This window comes from Carassius auratus, chromosome 2 (assembly GCF_003368295.1).
Source record: "Carassius auratus strain Wakin chromosome 2, ASM336829v1, whole genome shotgun sequence".
Taxonomy (NCBI): domain Eukaryota; kingdom Metazoa; phylum Chordata; class Actinopteri; order Cypriniformes; family Cyprinidae; genus Carassius; species Carassius auratus.
The window spans coordinates 12587750-12606361 of record NC_039244.1 but is presented as its reverse complement, the minus strand read 5'-3'; the positions used below and the strand labels follow the sequence as shown (position 1 = coordinate 12606361).

The following is an 18612-nucleotide window of genomic DNA, read 5'->3' as shown; positions in this document are numbered from 1 at the left end:
TACTGGGAACATGAGTATATTGTGAATAATACCCAAGTACAGTACAAACATTTTCATTATTGAAATTAATGTAGTTTCTACGTAATCTGGCTCAGTTTCTGGTTGTTTTACGTTGAATGAAACTGCGCATTATTTTTCCGAAGAGCGCGGAATTGTATGACCTGGTATTCTCCAAACCCAACTACGCAAGGTTTGCAACTTAGCCCTAGTAATGTGATCGACGACAGCGGAGGAAACGCTCTAGCTGTACGGAGAGGCTTAAAGAGACATCAGCGAAGAGGGAGAAAAAATGATAATGGCTTCAAGGAATGAGCATTAAAACCGACAAAATGGAAACTGTCATCGATTTATAATACAGAGATCTAGGTAAAAGTGTCTAATCTGTTGATACGACTTCCTCCTTGGACGATTTATGGGAAATTCCGTGAACGTAATTTAAACCAATTTCGACTGTTCAGGATTAAGGAGTTGCCCGGTTAATGGCTGGCAACAAAATATCTGTGTTTGTCAACAAATATTGCTTTGACGCATGTATCATGTGAATGTAGACAATAACAAGCTGTCTTTTATTTTCCATAACCCCGCTGGTGTTGTTATGCGGGTTTGGTAACTCTCGTTAGCTCGCTGGAGCGCAGGCCACATATCGTTAGCTTGTTTGGGCTAGTTAGCGCGTTAGCCGTGTTCACTCATTTCTGCTGCTTAGTTGGCAACTCAGTGGCTAACTGACAACATTAGCTCTTCAGCACTCGAGGATTCACAAGAACGTCTCTTCTTTGCGGTCTTTACGTTCGTAAAATGTACTTTTACAAAGGGAACACAACGTACCAAAATATGTTCGGAGTTCATCTTATCAACGCAAGTTTCTTTCTCATACTTTGGTTTCGAGCTGGATTCGGCTAGCAGGCACATTTGGCTAATTTTTTTTCCGCGAGTAACTTAAGCTTTTAGATATCGTTTCGACATAAATGTCTGACAGTATAGCGTGTTTTTCGGACTAAAAAGTCGGTCATCGGTAAAACCAGCTTCCGAATCGAGAGAGAAGGCCACTGTGCAGGCCTGTTAGCACATTTGTTGGCGTTGTAAAACAGTTTTGTTGTCGATGCATTAGATCTGGCCTGATCCGACATGAGACGATGAATTATAGTCTTAGCTGGATGGTTAACTTTATAGATTTTATAATGTTTAATTATAGTTTATGATACTTATACCTTGTTTTGGAAGTGGAATTAATGCTACAAGTCCACAGGCAGTTAGTATAAACATTTTTTTAGACTGATCAAATGTTGTGCATCATAAAATGTTTGGATGTAAAGACAACCGTTTTCTTTGTCATAAGATGTAGTCTGTCAATAGTTTAATTGACAGTTCTTTATTAAGATGCATTATTTCAGTGAATTCATTCAGAGTGGATTACAAGGAACATTTTGTTGGAAGGTCATTTAGATGTTTTTATGTCACCATAAGCAGTGAATATGTCTTTGACAAGGAGCTCTATCTATCTATCTATCTATTCTATCCAAGATGAATCCGCCTTGGCTCGTCTTCTCATGACCTCAAGCCTCATCTCGAGCTCCTGAGGGATGTATTTTTAGAGCTGGAAGTCAGAAACGCTAGATAACATTTCCTGCAGGGAGATGGTCTCCGGTTTCGTGTCTCTCAAATGTTCAGACTTAAGCGTTTCATAGAGGCAGTGATGGTGCAGTTTTCTCCCTGCATTTTTTTTTTTTTGTACGTGTTCTGTTTTATTTGAGATATTACAAGAGATTAAAGCTTTAAAACAAAGCCAACTGTGTTTTAGGAGGACTTGTATATGCTTATGTATAAATGTTTTAATTCATTGTCTTGCCTCATAGTGTTAAAAGCCGCTGTGTTAGCTGTAATAGATTTAGAAGTTGTTATTGGTAATGCAAGAAAGCTTTCTTATTTAGCCCTGGCCTCTGAGATAAAAAGGGGGTTAAAAAAAAGTTATTTTGGGGGGTTTCTTTCAAAATGTTTCTATTAAGAGTTGTTAAGGTGTTTTCTAAATCATTAATATATTAATGGGATCGTTCACCCGGGAATAACATTACTTTCCAAACCTGTATGTAGGGTTGCAAAAAGGTGTAATATTTCCTAAACCTTTGGAAAGTTTCTGGAAATTTTCCACCCCTTTGCATCCCTAAATGTCTTAATGGGAAAATGTGTTATTTTTGACTGAACTGTCCCTTAAAATTATAAATACAATGTGTGTTCCTCACCTCCATAGTAGAACATGTGCCAGTGCAGTTCTCTTTATGTACTTTTAAGAAGTCTATTTAGTGCTAATTGTGCCTTTTCTCTGCCCCAGATATTATAAAGTGATAAGCAGCTGATGTTCCGCCTGTTTCCTCTCAACGCAAACTTTGATATGCTCTGCATTGATACTTGGACTCAAGGAATGCCTGTCATATCTCTGCAAAACCACCTGGAGTGGACGCAAAGGATGGAAACTGATGCCAGACACCGCCTCACTATTACCAGCTAGGGTCGTGTGCATCTGTCTTTCTCCCAAGGAACGTGGTTGGATTTAAGGAAGATTTCCAAATGATGTCTTCATCCTGAATTGCATTGACCTTGGATTGTCTGCTATACCTTCCCTGCCTTTAAAAGCAGTTAATGTTTAGTTTAATCTATATGTGTAGAGCCGTGTTGTGGATAAGCCATTCCCTCCACTCTCTTTCTCTCTAAATTCCTCTCCTCCATCCCGTTCCCCGTGCCCCTGTTGTTAGTTGTTTTGGTGGCTCTGTGATTTTATGGCAGTGGAGTAATCGTGGAGAGGCCGGGGTATCACAAGCTTATGGATTTTGATAAGAGAGGAGTAGGAGGAGGAGGAAAAGGGGAGGCGGAGGAAGGAAAGAGAATGTCTAAGACTGGTGGGAGCAGGACAGGGCATGGGGGTGGCCGAGGGTCTGGGTCCAATTCTGGGGTGCTTATGGTTGGCCCTAATTTCCGAGTGGGAAAGAAGATCGGCTGCGGTAACTTTGGAGAGCTTCGACTCGGGAAAAATCTTTACACCAATGAATATGTGGCCATTAAACTGGTAAGTTCCTCACAAAAACAGTTGATATTGTGTTTTATATTAGAAGTTAATGCACCTGAAATTCATCTGCTGCCTTGTAGTGTATGTGTGTGCTGTAAAAAAAAAAAAAAGATGTGTAGCCAAGTGTGGTGTCCCATACCTGGAAATTTTGCTCTGCATTTAACCCATCCAAGTGCACACACACACAACAGTGGGCAGCCATTTTTGCTATGGTGCCCGAGGAGCAGTTGGGGGTTCGGTGCCCTACTCAAGGGTCTCTCGTGGTATTGAAGGTGGAAGAGAGCTCTGTTCATTCATCCCCCCACCTAAAAATCCTTGCCGGAACCTGTAACCTTTGGGTTACAAAATAAATTCACAGTAGTTTATATTATTACATCTAAACCACATTACATTAATATGCAGTGCTTGTGTTCGCTTTTGTTCACCCAGTTCCGTTTGGAAGAACAATCTTTTTACGCTTACTCATTACCATGTAATTACTTGAACCTTTTATTCTACAGTTCCCACAGATATGACTTTTTTTTAAAACCTATATGCTGAACATATTTTTTCAATTTCCTAACCTGTGGTGTGGAATGTACTCTTAATGAACAAAAGATCGACTTTTCAACGTGTAATGAATGCTACGTATGAGTACTACACTCCTGTTGCTGTTAGATGAAATTCAATGGCAAATTAGATTTAATAAACACTACAAACAGATTATTATAAAAGTAAAATATATATTTTACAAAAAACTACCATTCAACCTGCTAACTTTTGTGTTATGTATATTTATTTATAATAATATAATTTACGTGCATATAAATTGTTCAAATAATTTTTTTAAATACTTTTTTTGATCAAATAGTGTATCCTTGATAAGCATATGAGGTCTTACAGATCCCAACCTTTTAAATAGTAGTGTAAATATTTGTTTTACGATTGGTCAATGTCATATTGTGGAGTAGTCTCCTACCCTCTTAGTTAGAAAAACGTCCACTTTTTTATGGTTAGTTGCTGTGCAAGCCATGCAAATACAATATAAAATCTGTTTTTCCATATCAATATTTTAATTGGATTTGGTTTCAAGGCTGCTTATCCAAAAATACACAGGGAAAGAGGAGTTAGTGATTAGAATATTATCTAGGGACATTTTAGTATTATAGAAGTCTCAAATACACTTCTCTCTGTATTACTTTTAGCATGTTGCAAACTGTTCTGCTTTAAAAGATATGGGACTGTGATCATGTAAGTGAGACATTGTCACTTTTATGTTGTTAAGCTCCTTGGTCTCACCTTTACAGAGATCCTTAATCACACTTACCTAAAATGTAGTGATACATTTATTGATAAGAGTGACGCGATTGAAGTATGGGTCTGTTGAAAACAGCATCATTGAGATGCTACAACACTGATTTCAGCTCTTCATTCTGCTATGATACATGTCTGCCTGATGATGTGGATTCTGTTAAACAAGACAAATATCCACTCTGGAGAAGCTGCATTAAGGCTGCATTACCCAATTACTGGTATTAAATAGAGGGTGATGTTACTCTGATTTGACTATTTATAAGTGTAAACTCATGCTGGAAATACATGCTAAAAGCGTAAACCTGTTGTACTCCTCACTCTCCACTGCTGGGTATTTAATACACCCCGTGGTCTTTATGCAATCTGTTTGTTTTTATGTATACACTTATTTTGCTCATCCATTCTGCTTCCTGCTTAGTATTGCTTTTTTTCACATGTTCAGAGCTGTTGGTGCCACAGATGACTCAACCCTGGATCCTGCACTAATCTGAACGCACTCGCACACATTATGTAAAAACATTCAGCATTCAGCTAAATGGACCACCTCACATTGATCACTTAGTGATGGCATAACCCAAAATCTTCCATGCCTAGCAATATCCTAATGATAGAAGGCCACATATTAGTTATCTTGGCCACTGAATGTTTGTGCGAATATGAGGATTCACAACTATATATTTACACAGAGTTTGTACATTGTAAAATTATCCATCTATGTTTTACTGCTTTTATGCTGAAGCAACGTTAATAACTGGAATCTTATTGCTACTTAAGAAGGTCACCAAAACTAATTATGTTAATTTTGCTCTTTTATAGGAGCCAATCAAATCCAGAGCACCCCAGCTCCATCTCGAGTACAGGTTTTACAAACAGTTGGGGAGCTCAGGTAAGCAATATGCAGTACTTTTGTCTTATCTTCTTACACCACACATTACAACTTTAAAACTTTCTGTTTAGCATATTAGATTATTTAGCATATTCAGACCACAGTTTGGGACCGTTTTTCTTTGTTTCACGGCATATGCTGTCCATATCCTATTTACATTTGTGAGTTCTTTTAGCCCATCCTGTCCACTTCCTCTTTACAGCACAGATGACGAATTGAATCAGCACAAGCTTTGGTTTCTGTGCATCGATTGATCTACTTGGTGTTCTTTTCGGACAACTTTTGATAAGACTTGCAGGACAGATAGAGGATAACTTATATTCAGAGATGTCAAAGGTTAACTTATAGCTTATTTCAAAAGTCAGTCAAAGACTGCCTATTAAGGCTCAGATGAAATAAAGCCTACAGTTGCTGGGTGAAGCACTCATCTTTTACTGCTGTTGAGCTAGAGATCTCTGTTTCCAGCATTAAGGCCTCAGACCCTTTTTATTCTGCTATGCATTTTTTATGAGGAGAGCTTTAGAAAATCATGACACTGTACACTTTCATATTCAGTCATTCCTCAGTTGTATTGTGAATCTGTTTGTGTGTGTTCGTGGGTTTCTCAGGTATCATGTTTTTGTGATTGTTGTCAAAGGTACTGCGAGATTGACTCAAGGATCAGGCCAGACTAGGGCTCAGAGATATTGATGAAAATCATGGTTCTTGGTATTTTTCAGCATTCTAAGAGTTTGATATGTATCTGTTTACATATTTGCTTTAAAGTGTTTTTTTTAGTAGCCATCTTTTTGAACCCAACAGCCATTGTTGTGAACTAGATTTAATTGTAAATTATTTTTTAGATAATTGATTTATTAGGTAATAGGCCATTCAGATTACCTGTTAAAGTTCAATGAAATACCTTAAATCTTCAGACGATGTATGTCTGTTTGTGGATTGAAACTTTGTAACGGGCAAAACTTTATTTTGCATGCATCAACATTATAGTGCGTAGTGCATAAAAATAATAAGGCGGCAGAGCGAACTTCTCATTCATAGTGGTTCTCACGCAGTCCTTCTACGTCATCACCACATAGTGTGTGTGTGTTATAAGTGATCAGTCTTTAAGAGAAGGACTACGTGAGAACCACTATGGATAAGTTTGTTATTATATTGTCTTTACTCTATTTGTAACGCCAACAAATAGTTAATCGCTAATGAATGAGAAGAGCGCGTTGCCGTGTAGCAGCCATTAAATGTGTGGGACACCAACTCCTCGTTTTCTATCTCTTTCGTTTCATGTGTTTAACGAGTTATCTGAGTCAAAGCAGACAACTTCAGCGACTACAGGCTCTAATCCTCCTGTGCTTGCATGCGCTCGTGTGTGTGTGTGTGTGAGAGAGAGAAATGCGGTGCTGAAGTGAAATTGCTGGGCAGTTTGATAGCCGAATTATAATAAGCTGCCTAATAAAAATAAAAAATAGCTATTATTATTATTCAATATAATAATAGGAAAATGAGCCTAATATTGTCTTTATTATTATCGACAGAGAAATCTACTTATGTCGATATCTCTGACTACCATCGATACACGATACTATCGTCTATCGGCACAACCCTAGATCGCGTGCTGTCTGAAACATGTCTATGTGTGTGCGGCGTGCGCGTGCTTTGCACATGTGCGGCGGCTGTGCGCACAGAAAACGGATGAGACGCTCTCCGAGATATGGCTTGTGTAAGCACTTCAGGAGTGTGTCAGACAGCAAGACGAGACGGCAAAGATTAGTTTTCTGTTTCATCTGCAGATATGGTCTTGTTTAGGGATCTGTGCCTTTGTGCATACGGGCATCTGACTGCTAAATAGTGATTGTGTTTTTCTGCAATATTGTGCACCCTGAATTTACAGAGAAAAGAAGGTCAGGAAAAAATCTCCATACAAGTTCTTTGTGCAGTTTTTTTTTTTCTACTTGTTACTTTGCACTTTTTGTTAGAAAATGTTTATTTACTCTTTATTCAAGATTTTTAAGGTATTTTGATACTAAATTTCCATGATCTAAATGTTCTTAAATTATAAACTTTGTTGTCATTTGGAAATGTCTAGGCCTTCTTGCATTATTAATGCTGTTACATTATGATTATATATTCAGTGGCATAAAATGGTCTTTAAAATGACAATAATATCGCTTTATCGACGAATATCTTACGAATTATGTTATCGTGACAGGCCTAAATGTTATGTACATAATAATAGATTCATGTCTACCTCATATGACCTAATAATTATTCCTAAAAAAAAATCAAAGAATGCTGAACACCACATAAAAAAAGATTATCGTTCCCTGTCTTTATCTAATCTTATTATGTAACCTCATTTTAGTTAATGCTTTGCTGAATTGCCAGTTTGTACTTACATTTCAGAGCTCTGTGGATCTGTTTTCTAACAGCATATAAATATATGTGTTCAGAGGGTGTTCCTCAGGTGTACTACTTTGGGCCTTGTGGGAAATACAATGCCATGGTGCTGGAGCTGCTGGGCCCCAGTCTGGAGGACCTGTTCGACCTCTGCGACAGAACCTTTTCCCTCAAGACTGTCCTCATGATCGCAATTCAGCTGGTCAGTGTGGTCTCTCACTTATGAGACAAAGATGTAAAAAAAATGTTTCATTTATTACTTCAAACTTGACATAAGGGGGGTGGGCATTATAAGCTAAAATTCATATCACAATATTTTACACTGCCCTGGCAATATCGATATTATATTGCAATATGAGAAAAAGTTACAGGCAAAATATTTTAACCTTATAAAACTAGACAAATTGAGGAATTGGACATAGACCTGAAAAGTCTTTTTTTTTTTTATTGTGACATTGTTTTTCCACTGTTTTATGCTTTATTAATTTGGTCTGTTACGGTGATCTCTGTGTTTGTGATGCTATTGATTACTAATGCCTGTGTAGTACGGCGAAAACGTTCAGCCTAGCCTCTTTATCACTTGTTAAAATTTGCAAAATGTACCAAATTAAACAAAACAATATAAACGCAATATTTGAATTCATGAATATATAACAGTATCCACAGTATAGCCAAATCCATTTCATGGAACAACATAATACCAGTATAGCGCCCTCCCCTATTATGACATTTACCTCTATCATAGATCACACGGATGGAGTATGTGCACACAAGAAGTCTGATCTACAGGGACGTTAAGCCCGAGAACTTTTTGGTGGGCCGGCCAGGGACCAAGAGGCAACATATAATCCACATCATCGACTTTGGGCTTGCCAAAGAATACATTGACCCTGAGACCAAAAAACACATCCCTTACAGGGAGCACAAAAGCTTAACAGGGACAGCTCGCTACATGAGCATCAACACACACCTGGGGAAGGGTAAGAGCCACACACACGGGGAAGATTCACTCTGTCAGGGTTTAGGGTTATTAGAATTTCATGGGGGGATAAAGACTAAAGTACGCCTTAAAACCTAGCTTAGCTGTTAGAGACACAAATCTGCATGTTCAGGCACAGCACTTAGATTTAATCATGATGCATTGGATAGATTTAGCCTTTTTTTGTTTATTTATGCTAAATCCCAAAAAAATATATATATTTTGCGCATTGAATTAAGTTTCTTATCTGACTGAAGACAGATTCTAGTGTAGCTGGCAGTTTCATAATTTTGCATGTCTTTCTATCTTGCAGAGCAAAGCAGACGGGACGATTTGGAGGCGCTGGGTCATATGTTTATGTACTTCCTACGAGGCAGTCTGCCCTGGCAAGGTTTAAAGGTACTGGTGTAGGTGGAGTGAAAGAAATGTTTGCTGCCTTCATGCATTTTGATTTAGGGGTTTGTTTCAAAAATTGACTGTAAAAATCATATCATTTTAGAAAAATGCAGTTTGTTTTATTTTGTTACATTGCTTTAAATATCTTAAACCAGATTTTGTATATAAGAGAGTAGGGCTGGCACTAACGATTATTTTGGTAATCGATTAATCGGTTGATTATTCTGACAAATAATGGGATAATTATATTAATTTCTTTTTGGTAATAAAAATAGACACAAGTGAACAAAAGCCTTTAAAATATAATAGCAATGACGCAAAAATTATTAGTTCAAATTAAGTATCAAAAGCAAGTGAGCTTATGGTTTTATTGAGCAAAACTGTTAATAAATAATGTATCATAAACAATAGAACAATGGAAATGACTGCAGAGGGTGCCAACGGCCTGACGATTGTTTTTACACTTACTGCAAGATCTTATCCTTGTTTAATATTAACTAAACAACATTTAATTCAAATGTCCACTTAATCTTTAATATTGGGCCATTTCTTAACGTCAGAAATGCTACAGCCACTGTCATTTATTGAAAATGTGGACATCAAAACGTGCAAACTCAAAAGAGTGCGAGTTAGATTTTTATTTTGAAAATTTCATATACGGTTGTTCAGAAATATACTGATGTGTCCTCCTGTGTGTTTGCATAGGTTTATAAATGATTTACCTTACTTGATGCAGGCAAATTGCATTTGAGGATTTTTTTTAAAATTGAGTATTCAAATTTAATCGAGGAATCGTGACATTCATGTATGAGAGATCAATGTCTTCTGCAAATACACAGATACTTAAAGTCTGGTGAAGTAATAATCTATGGTTCGTTTCCGCTCTTTTCAGTTGTCTCGTTCTCTTAACAACGGTGAACGGCACACGGTGAATGTTGCGTATACTAGGTGGTACTGAGCATGTATCAAACTTGTCTATGCCTGCTCATCTGCATTTGACTATACTTTTGAAAGCTTTGGCTGTACAGGAGACACATGGTAACTACATGGGTCAACGTTAGGTTCAGGGGTAGTACTAGGGCTAGGCGATATGGCCAGCATTTTTTCATATCAGTCAATATTGATAATTATCACGTCAAATCTTCCAAGTTTAAAGACAGATTTATGCTTCAAAGTGAAAGTTGCAGAAACCAAACCATTAATTTTCCTTAAGAAAATAAATATCTAAATAGAAAAATGTATTTCTTAGTTTTTGCATGTTCTAATGAGTGATATTTTTTCAAATCAAGAAACAGATTTGGGTTGCCTGATATTAATCGTAATATCACTTAAAAATGCACATTTAATAAAAACTTAAGTTAGGATGCAGAGGTAAATTTTTGTTCACTGTCAAAATCTGTAACAATTGTAGCAACCTATGGATAAATTTATGCAGACTTTTTTTTTATTTTTTTATTAAGCATTGGCCTCCCATAGTAAAATACATTTAAATCATGATAAACACAATTAAAATGACGTCAATACCATGGTAAAAATATAACTGTTTTTTAGGTAGCCTCTTAGTATGAAAAACAGTAGTCTAAAACATTCAGTATAAATGCACACATGCTATAGCTTAATCACAAATACATACTATACTTATCGTTACTTATGTATTAAAATTCTGTGTGAATATCCTACATTTCTGCCACAATACCATGGTGCAGTGAGTGTTACTACAGTAAATCCATGGTAAATGATGGCGATGTGTAGATTGAAAAGCCTTATGACTGTGTTTCTCCTGTTTGGCTTTAAACTACAGCCATTTGTGTTAATCGCTGAATTCAAGCGCTTCTCACCTGGATCACACAGCGCTGTTTAGAGCACTTTGAACTTTTATCCGAGCGGATGTTGCATGCTTCAAATGAGTCGCAGCGTTTCATTCCACTTTTGCCACATAAACTTTATATGGAACATTTAACTAAGAAACTAATTTCAAGCAATAGGACAAAAAACTACAATAAATAAGACATGCTACATAATTGTGTAAATTAATTAGTCTTCACTTTGTTAGTTATCTATCTAGCTATCTGATATAATTAACATGTGTATTATGAATATAGATTCTATACATCTATATAAATATATCACTATTATTAGTTTTATTATTAAAGTTACAAAAGATTTTCTCTCACTGTTATTTGATTGATAAGAATGAGAGACAGGACGAACATTGGACAGCTTCCCCTTTAAGACCGAAGTCCGGATCCAATATACTGTTACATATGCGTTTACTTTTCAGCTGTTTAGTCTCTTTTAAGACCTAAATCTCTGTGTTTATGAGGATACTTGCAAAGACAGGGATTCTGACACAGTGTGTTTATGTAATCGTTCAAAGCCAATAAAGCGCCAAAAAAATGTCCTCACACAGAAACAGACAGAAGTTGGCTCTGTTGTTTGTTTCAATGGCTTAAACATCGGTTGTTTTAGAACTGCAGTGCTTAAAACGCGTGTCCATGCTATAGATGTAGTCCCTTGTTTAGGAACAAGCTCCTCGTTTTGTCCTGGTTGGTCGTTCTCCACCTGGTCCTGTCTTGGTGGCGTTTAAATATAGCAGTCATTCAAATGATGAAAAAGTTTTACCATAAACAATGTATTTTGCGACTCCATGAAATAAACGATAGAGCACAATATGAAACGATAGTTATTATTTCGTCCAACCGATATATATCGTCATATCGTACAGCCCTAGCAGGACTGTAGTAAAAACATAATATGTACATGCCGAACAGGACTGTGAAATAGTTAATGCTAATGGTATAAAAGATAGCAATTTACTGGACAAATGTCTTCATGGATACCCAAAATGTTCTTATGTTTGTTGTGTCCTGTTCGTTCATTAAGGCTGACACACTGAAGGAGCGCTATCAGAAAATTGGAGATACCAAAAGGTCAACCCCTATAGAAGTGCTCTGTGAGAGTTTCCCTGGTAAGCCAGTTCTTTTTCAAATGGCCACATATCTCGTGCTGTCTCTTCTCCAGTGCATTGCCTTAACTCTGACATCCTTTCACAGAAGAAATGGCCACCTACCTGCGCTACGTCCGGAGACTGGATTTCTTTGAAAAACCAGATTACGACTACTTGAGAAAGCTCTTTACAGACCTCTTTGACAGAAATGGCTATGTCTTTGACTATGAATATGACTGGGTTGGCAAGCCGCTGGTGAGCCTAATTGGATTTCCTATCATAAACCACTTGTATTTGATGTAAAAAAGTACATGGATGTTGAGTTTTCTTTGTCTATACAGCCGACTCCAATAGGACCCATGCCTAGTGACACACCTCTGCAGCCCAGCAGCAGAGACAAAGCACAACCCCAGACCAAAAACCAGGTGGGAGAAGTCACTATACCTTTATGCCATTATAAATTACACCTCTCCCTTTTTTGTGCAATTTTATAGTATGTGGTCAAGCGAGAAGTAATTTAATTGCTAATTTTAAAGTGACACTTTAAAATAAAATGAAGGAATTAAATAATGAAAAAAAAAAAACTCTTCATATTGGCTAATATCCATATTTAAAACAATTTTGTAATATTATCTATTTTGTAATTTAATTTCTATTGTACTCTTGATTAAACTGCACTTTTTAAATATTTTATTAAATTATTTATTAATTTATTGTTAATTTAACTTTTAAAAAGAAACATTAACCAATTTAAATGTATTTATGTATCAATTTGACAAAGTAATTTTAGTTTACATTATAGTATTGACGTCTTTATTTTATGTTATAATTATTATATTTGGCATACTTCACTTTCAGTTTTACGGTCAAATCCTTGTTGATCTAAAAGAGGAAGAATAGGCCACAGTTATTACTTTTAAGTACCAGCTTCCCTTTTTTAATTTTCTTTGGTTATTTTTGGAGAACCATTACTTTATGCAGTGTAATTTTTTGAATGTTATCTCAGTGTTTTATGATTCTCTCTTAAATCATGTCAACAGTACTTTTTTGTTTCACTCATCAACAATCCCAAGACAGCTTCCTGCAACCAGAGTAGTTTTTGCTAGTCTGAAGATCTCAAATGCTGTCATTCTTTTAGATGTTTTTTTTTTCATGTGTTGGTCACAGTCCCTTAGATAAATGGCCATTACATTCTAAGTTTTGATATGATTGGCTATTTTGTGGAAGAGCTTAGCTTCCCTATCCTTCTCTGCATGTCGCGTGATCTCTTGTTTTTTCACTCTTATATTCACACTTATATTTCCACCTCAATCCTGTTAGCTAGAATAGTCTGCGTGTGCATGAAAGGCGTTCCTCTTTAAACTCGTTCTGTTCTTTTTTTCTTTACACCCTCACCTCTTTTCAAAAAACATCTCTTATGCTCTTTGCCACTCCTCACCCCTTTCCCCCATCGCTGTCATGCCAGTCTCCAGAACCTAAAGGAAGTGAGTCCCAGCCCACTCCTGTGACCAATAGGGAGCTCCTGGGGTCGCATCTCACGGCCGATAGGCTGGGGGGCTCTGTCCAGGTACTGGGTGTTTGCGCAGTACTGCATTCTGTTAGTGTCGATCTCCTCCTTTCTCTGTTCTTGTTGTCTGTTCCTGTCATCCTCTCACTTGAGACACCTCGGTCCATTTTCCAGTTGTGAACACTTAAATTGTCTTTTCCTCTCTTGTCTTTGTCTAACACACATCACTTTCACGCTCTTGATGGGTAGGGTTGGTATCTGATGACTTCAGTGTGAAAATACTGCTTGTATTGTAAATAAGTAGCTCAGCAAGACAAATGTATGTTTGCTTGTAAACCTCTAGTTATCCAGGGTGTACATTTTTACATTTTCATTTAAAATATATTAGATTTCCAGCTAAACTTGCTCATTTTCTGTGTTGACGTATTTCCAATATTTGACTTAACCGTCCCTGGTTGGTGCTAAGCAACCTTAATTTGAATCGTTTAATTATTTATAGAGATGTTTCGATACCCTTTTTCTCTTCCCGATATTGATTCCGATACCTGGGCTCAGGGTATCGGCCGATACCTAGTACTGATCCGATACCTGGGAGTGTATCTGTACAGTATATATATACAGCTGTATATACTACTAGCCATGTGTAAATTGCTAGAATTATTTTATGGTGTGCTTCAGACTTAATAAAACAAGAGCAAATACATAGTGAACTACTGTATTTATTACACTATTTTTATTATCTGACATGAATTTGACAGAAATATTATTTATTTTCTTAAGCGAAAAAGAACTTAAACTAAAAAAGGTATTTTAGTTTTACAATATAACTGTATAAAAGACTGCAACAAATAAGTCTAGGAATACAAAAAATGACAGACAATCTCTTTACAACAAAACAAGTAAAAAACAAGAAACCGTCTAGGCATAATTATTATTATTAATAGAGATGTATTATTATTACAACATAGAGACGTAGCTAAATCTACTGTAGGCAACAGTAGCTTAATATATTGTCAATTTACTCACGTTAAATTGAATATTTATTTTGATGGGTTGCCATGAAGATCTTTGAGTGTCTGTGTTTATGATATGACCGTTTTCTCAATTGAACCGTTAAAGTGAAGGTTTATGCGTTCATGTCCTCATATAGTGACACATGGAAGAGACTACAAGACAGCGAGCTCCCGTACATCTGCGCCCGTCACTCACAGAGATGTAGAATTTGCAGGAGTAATATTTAAATAGTATTTTGCAGTTTGATATTCACAGACACTAGTATATATTCAGCTACAGTCTTGGGCCCTGCACTTAGACTAACACAGAAGCGACTGAACGCAGCTGCGGGTACCGAATATACTCGGGAGTCGGTAACTACCGGTACTACAGAGACGCTGGTATCATCACATTTTTAAATTTTCAGCACCGACTTGTTAGTGAAGTGCCAGTACTTGTGGCATCCTAGTCCCCGTTTTACTGTCTGGTTGGTCCAGTCTGAAATACTGCTAAACAGCGGACATACTGATACCGCATTTTATTTTCTTCTTCGCTGCTCTAAACAGGGGTTTAGACAACTTCCTGTGTTTGCAATGCATTCTGAGCAGCGAAGAAGAACCATGCAGCTGTTAGGCAAAGCTAGCGTTCATAACTGTGTCTTGTTTAAGAAAATGGTATCGGATCGGTATATGAATTCATGAACTCGTCGATGCCAGAATATGTCGTGGTATCGGTGATATTTCCAATACTAATATCGGAATCGGAACAACTCTAATTATTTTAAAAAGTGTCCTTAATAGGTTACTAAGCCCCAACTTAAGTTACATGAACTGATAAATATAATGTGTAATTTAGGGTGCTTTCACACTTGGTTCGCTTGCCTGATCCGAACTCGAGTTTGGTTGCTCCCCCCTCCTCCTGCTGGACTGCATTCATATTATTTTATTTAGGTCCGAACCACGGTTCGTTTGCGTCATCAAGCCAGCAGCTGTTTACCCCATTGCTTAGTAACTTAGTAAGTACTCTCTGCACTTTATATATATTTACGTTTTTTTAACCATTCATTTTGTTTACAAAGCTCCGGTACATAATGGCACTTACGTCTGTCTAACAAATGTACTGCAAATGCTCTAAAGAATGCTGAAGGCGAACAGAAATTGGATATATTCAGCTCTCTGCTTGCAGTGTGTAAGTCATGCTTGTCGGGAAAGTGAGGGAAACAAACACACATTTTTATCAAATAATGCGTCATTAATAGCAGTTCACATCTGTGATTTGGTAAGATTGCGTTCATATCAACAGTGGACCATATTGGAGTTCACATAAACTGTACCCCAGGCCACCCTTTTTAATTGGACTGTGGTACGGTTCACAGATTGCGCACCCGAGTTCGGAAGACAGCAATCACATCATCCGAATGAGTCGAGCTCTGATGTCAATTGAACCCGGGTGCGCACCAAAAGTGCTAGTGTGAAAGCACCCTTAGATTAAATAAATTCCAGTGTGTACTGTGGTCTTGTGTTGTTACTCATCTTTGCCAAACTGTATTAAAAACTCACTACCTGCTGCATTAAATTAATGTTCAGGTTATGAGCTCAACCAACGGAGAAGTGAATACAGACGATCCCACAGCGGGACACTCCAACGCTCCCATAACTGCCCCTGCTGAAGTAGAGGTGGCTGATGATACAAAGTAAGTAGAGTTTTTACAAAAGTTTTACACATTTGTGCAGTTTGATTCATGCTAACATTACGAGACATTTGGTCCTGTTTTTGTTCTAATTTTATTTATTTTTTTCAACTGTTTAACTTAAACTGTTTGAAAATGAAGAGAGGAGATTGCAAAACCGTCTTCAACTCATTCACTCTTTTAAGGTGCTGTTGTTTCTTCAAGAGGAGGAAGAGGAAAACGCTCCAGCGGCACAAGTGAGGAGGGGCCTCTTTGAAACGTTAAGAGTCACTGGTGCGTTTAAACTAAAAACAAAAGCAAAGGACTTGAGCTGAAACGTGGAGTTCTCTCCCTTTCTGTCTCTGCTCCACCTCAGAATAGAAACTCACTGCCTCACGTTTGGCATCTGCTCAGAGAGGACCCCTCAGTACTCTGACAACCTTTGTAAGGAAACAATTCAGTGGAACAAATAAATATATTTGTACAATGTTGGAGACCAGAAGAGACCTCAGTGGTCAGAAATAAGATGATATATGTTATGTGACTTAAACCCAGATGGACTGTTTAATCTTGTATTTTAGATGACATGCAAAACTGTTATTTGAGAACTAAAAGGCAACCAGGCTCAGACTTACACACAGACATCTGTTCACTTTGACGCTGGCTGGATGAGTGATCCAAGGTGTTTTTGTTTTTTATGGGATCAAAATAGGTGGGGAAAGACTCGTTGACTGACGTATGGAGAAAAGTACACCGATTCAGACAACCAATGTAAATTCTGTCTTTCTTTTTTGTTTTTGTAATTTAAAAAGTTGTTTTGAAGGTCTGCTCTCCCAGTTTTACTCATGTTATAGAATGTGTGAACATTTTTTTTTTAACCGTTCTTAGTGTTTTTTTATTTGCTCTTTTTTTGTTTTCTTCCTCTCTTTTTTTCCTGTTGATGTGGATGATGTTCTTGTAGCACAGTGGCTGGTCTCAGGTACTGTGGGAGATGGAGAGAAATGCATTGGATCTCTCCTATGTGAATTGCACTTTTGGGGGGAGAAAAGCAACCGTTCGGCATTGAAATGAACAGAAAGCAACAGAAATAAAAGGCAGATGTTGGATCATTTATACAGCAGGCTGGTCTCTCCCAAAGGGACAGAAGTGATTCTCTCAGTCAAAATTGTGCTTTTTCGTTTCATTTTCGCTTTAGATTAATTTACCTGGGAATCATAGTTTGTGCCTTTCCAAGTAAAACATTTAACACTAATGTGTCCCTCTCTATGGTTCCTATCCAGGTGAAGTGTCCATGGCCCTCTCAGATTGTTTGTTCTCTACTGTGTGCTCCATGCCAGTCTACTGGAGCCTGTTGGCTTTTCTCTGATTTTATTTTTTTTCACTGTTGTAAAGTGCATCACAGCAAAGCTCCACGATTTGAGTCTGTGGGTTTATACGCAGTAACAGAGGTTGCCTATCAGAATGAGGATGTGTATTGATTTACATGCCTATTAAATGTTGCTTTCCTTTTATGCCTCATGTTACATGTTGTGTCTGTGCACAATCACTGTTTTGAGTTTATGGTTGTGGTTAATTATTGCGGTTATTTCTGCAACAATTATTTCAGTACAGTCAACATCATGTGACATACAGAGGCAGTTGCAGTGCATCACCGGGTTACGGTGCAATATAATACAAATGGAGCTGCAAGGCATTTGCATTTAAACTTCCAAACTACCTTTTTTCCTCTTCATTTCTTAAATGCAGAAAAGGCAACCAATTATGACATCCTGTGATTATTCAATCATTAACCTTTTATAACCGAATGTCAAGAAACATGAATGGGCTGTTCTTAGATGTAGAGCATTGCTAGTGTAGAGCAATGCTTCTTTTCCAGTTAATTCATGATTTACTGGTTGATGATAAAGAAGGTTTTTTTTTATAAAGATGTCCATGAATCGTTATGATTGTATTAATTTAAATGACTAGAAGGGGTCTAGAAAATGCTTTTAAAATCAGACTACCTCATATATCGTTTTAATGTAATTTTTTTAACGAAAAAAAAATGTTTTTAAGTGTGTGAACTAAAGGGATAGTTCATCACACACAAAAAATCAGCTCGGTCTTCATTTGCTCACCCTTATGGTGTTCCAAACGTGTGACTTCTGTGGAACACAACAGATTTTTTGAAGAATGTTGGTAACCAAACAGGTCTGGTTCCCATTGACATCCACTATATGAGAAATAAAAACTAAACAATGGAACACAACAGGAACCAAAAGTCGTACAGGTCTGCAATAACATGAAGTTGAGTAAATACATTTTTGGGGTTAAACTTAGTAATTTAAATAAACTAAATGCGCATTGAATTTAGTGTTGCTGAGTGGCAATAAGTACATTTCCTGAGTGTGTGTGTGTGTGAATGAATGAATGAATGGACGCAGTGTTGCCAGATTTCCCTAAAAAATACAATAACCTAAATCGACAAAAAGAAATTGCTAAACTAAATCTCTC

General features: G+C 37.1%; 1 protein-coding gene across 5 annotated transcripts; it reads left to right on the top strand.

Annotated features, from left to right (window-relative positions):
• Positions 1-212: 212 nt before the first annotated feature.
• LOC113116072 (casein kinase I) lies at positions 213-17637 on the top strand. Of its 5 annotated transcripts, none has more exons than XM_026283950.1 (12): positions 213-366; positions 2327-3058; positions 5168-5237; positions 7682-7830; positions 8374-8608; positions 8921-9006; positions 11887-11971; positions 12060-12205; positions 12292-12375; positions 13416-13517; positions 16037-16143; positions 16326-17637. In XM_026283950.1, the coding sequence occupies exons 2-12, from the start codon at positions 2816-2818 to the stop codon at positions 16378-16380; spliced, it is 1362 nt and encodes a 453-aa protein (XP_026139735.1). In that variant the 5' UTR covers positions 213-366; positions 2327-2815; the 3' UTR covers positions 16381-17637. The 5 variants fall into 5 exon arrangements, with proteins under 5 accessions (XP_026139735.1, XP_026139718.1, XP_026139755.1 ...); XM_026283933.1 differs by having other exon boundaries at positions 12057-12205; XM_026283941.1 differs by lacking the exon at positions 213-366 and adding an exon at positions 445-797 and having other exon boundaries at positions 12057-12205.
• Positions 17638-18612: the final 975 nt, after the last annotated feature.

Coding starts and splice junctions, on each gene's coding strand:
- LOC113116072 (XM_026283933.1), top strand. CDS start 2,816: ATGGATTTTGATAAGAGAGGAGTAGGAGGAGGAGGAAAAGGGGAGGCG. Junction 7,831..8,373: donor TCATGATCGCAATTCAGCTG/GTCAGTGTGGTC, acceptor CCTCTATCATAG/ATCACACGGATGGAGTATGT. Junction 12,376..13,415: donor AACCCCAGACCAAAAACCAG/GTGGGAGAAGTC, acceptor CTGTCATGCCAG/TCTCCAGAACCTAAAGGAAG.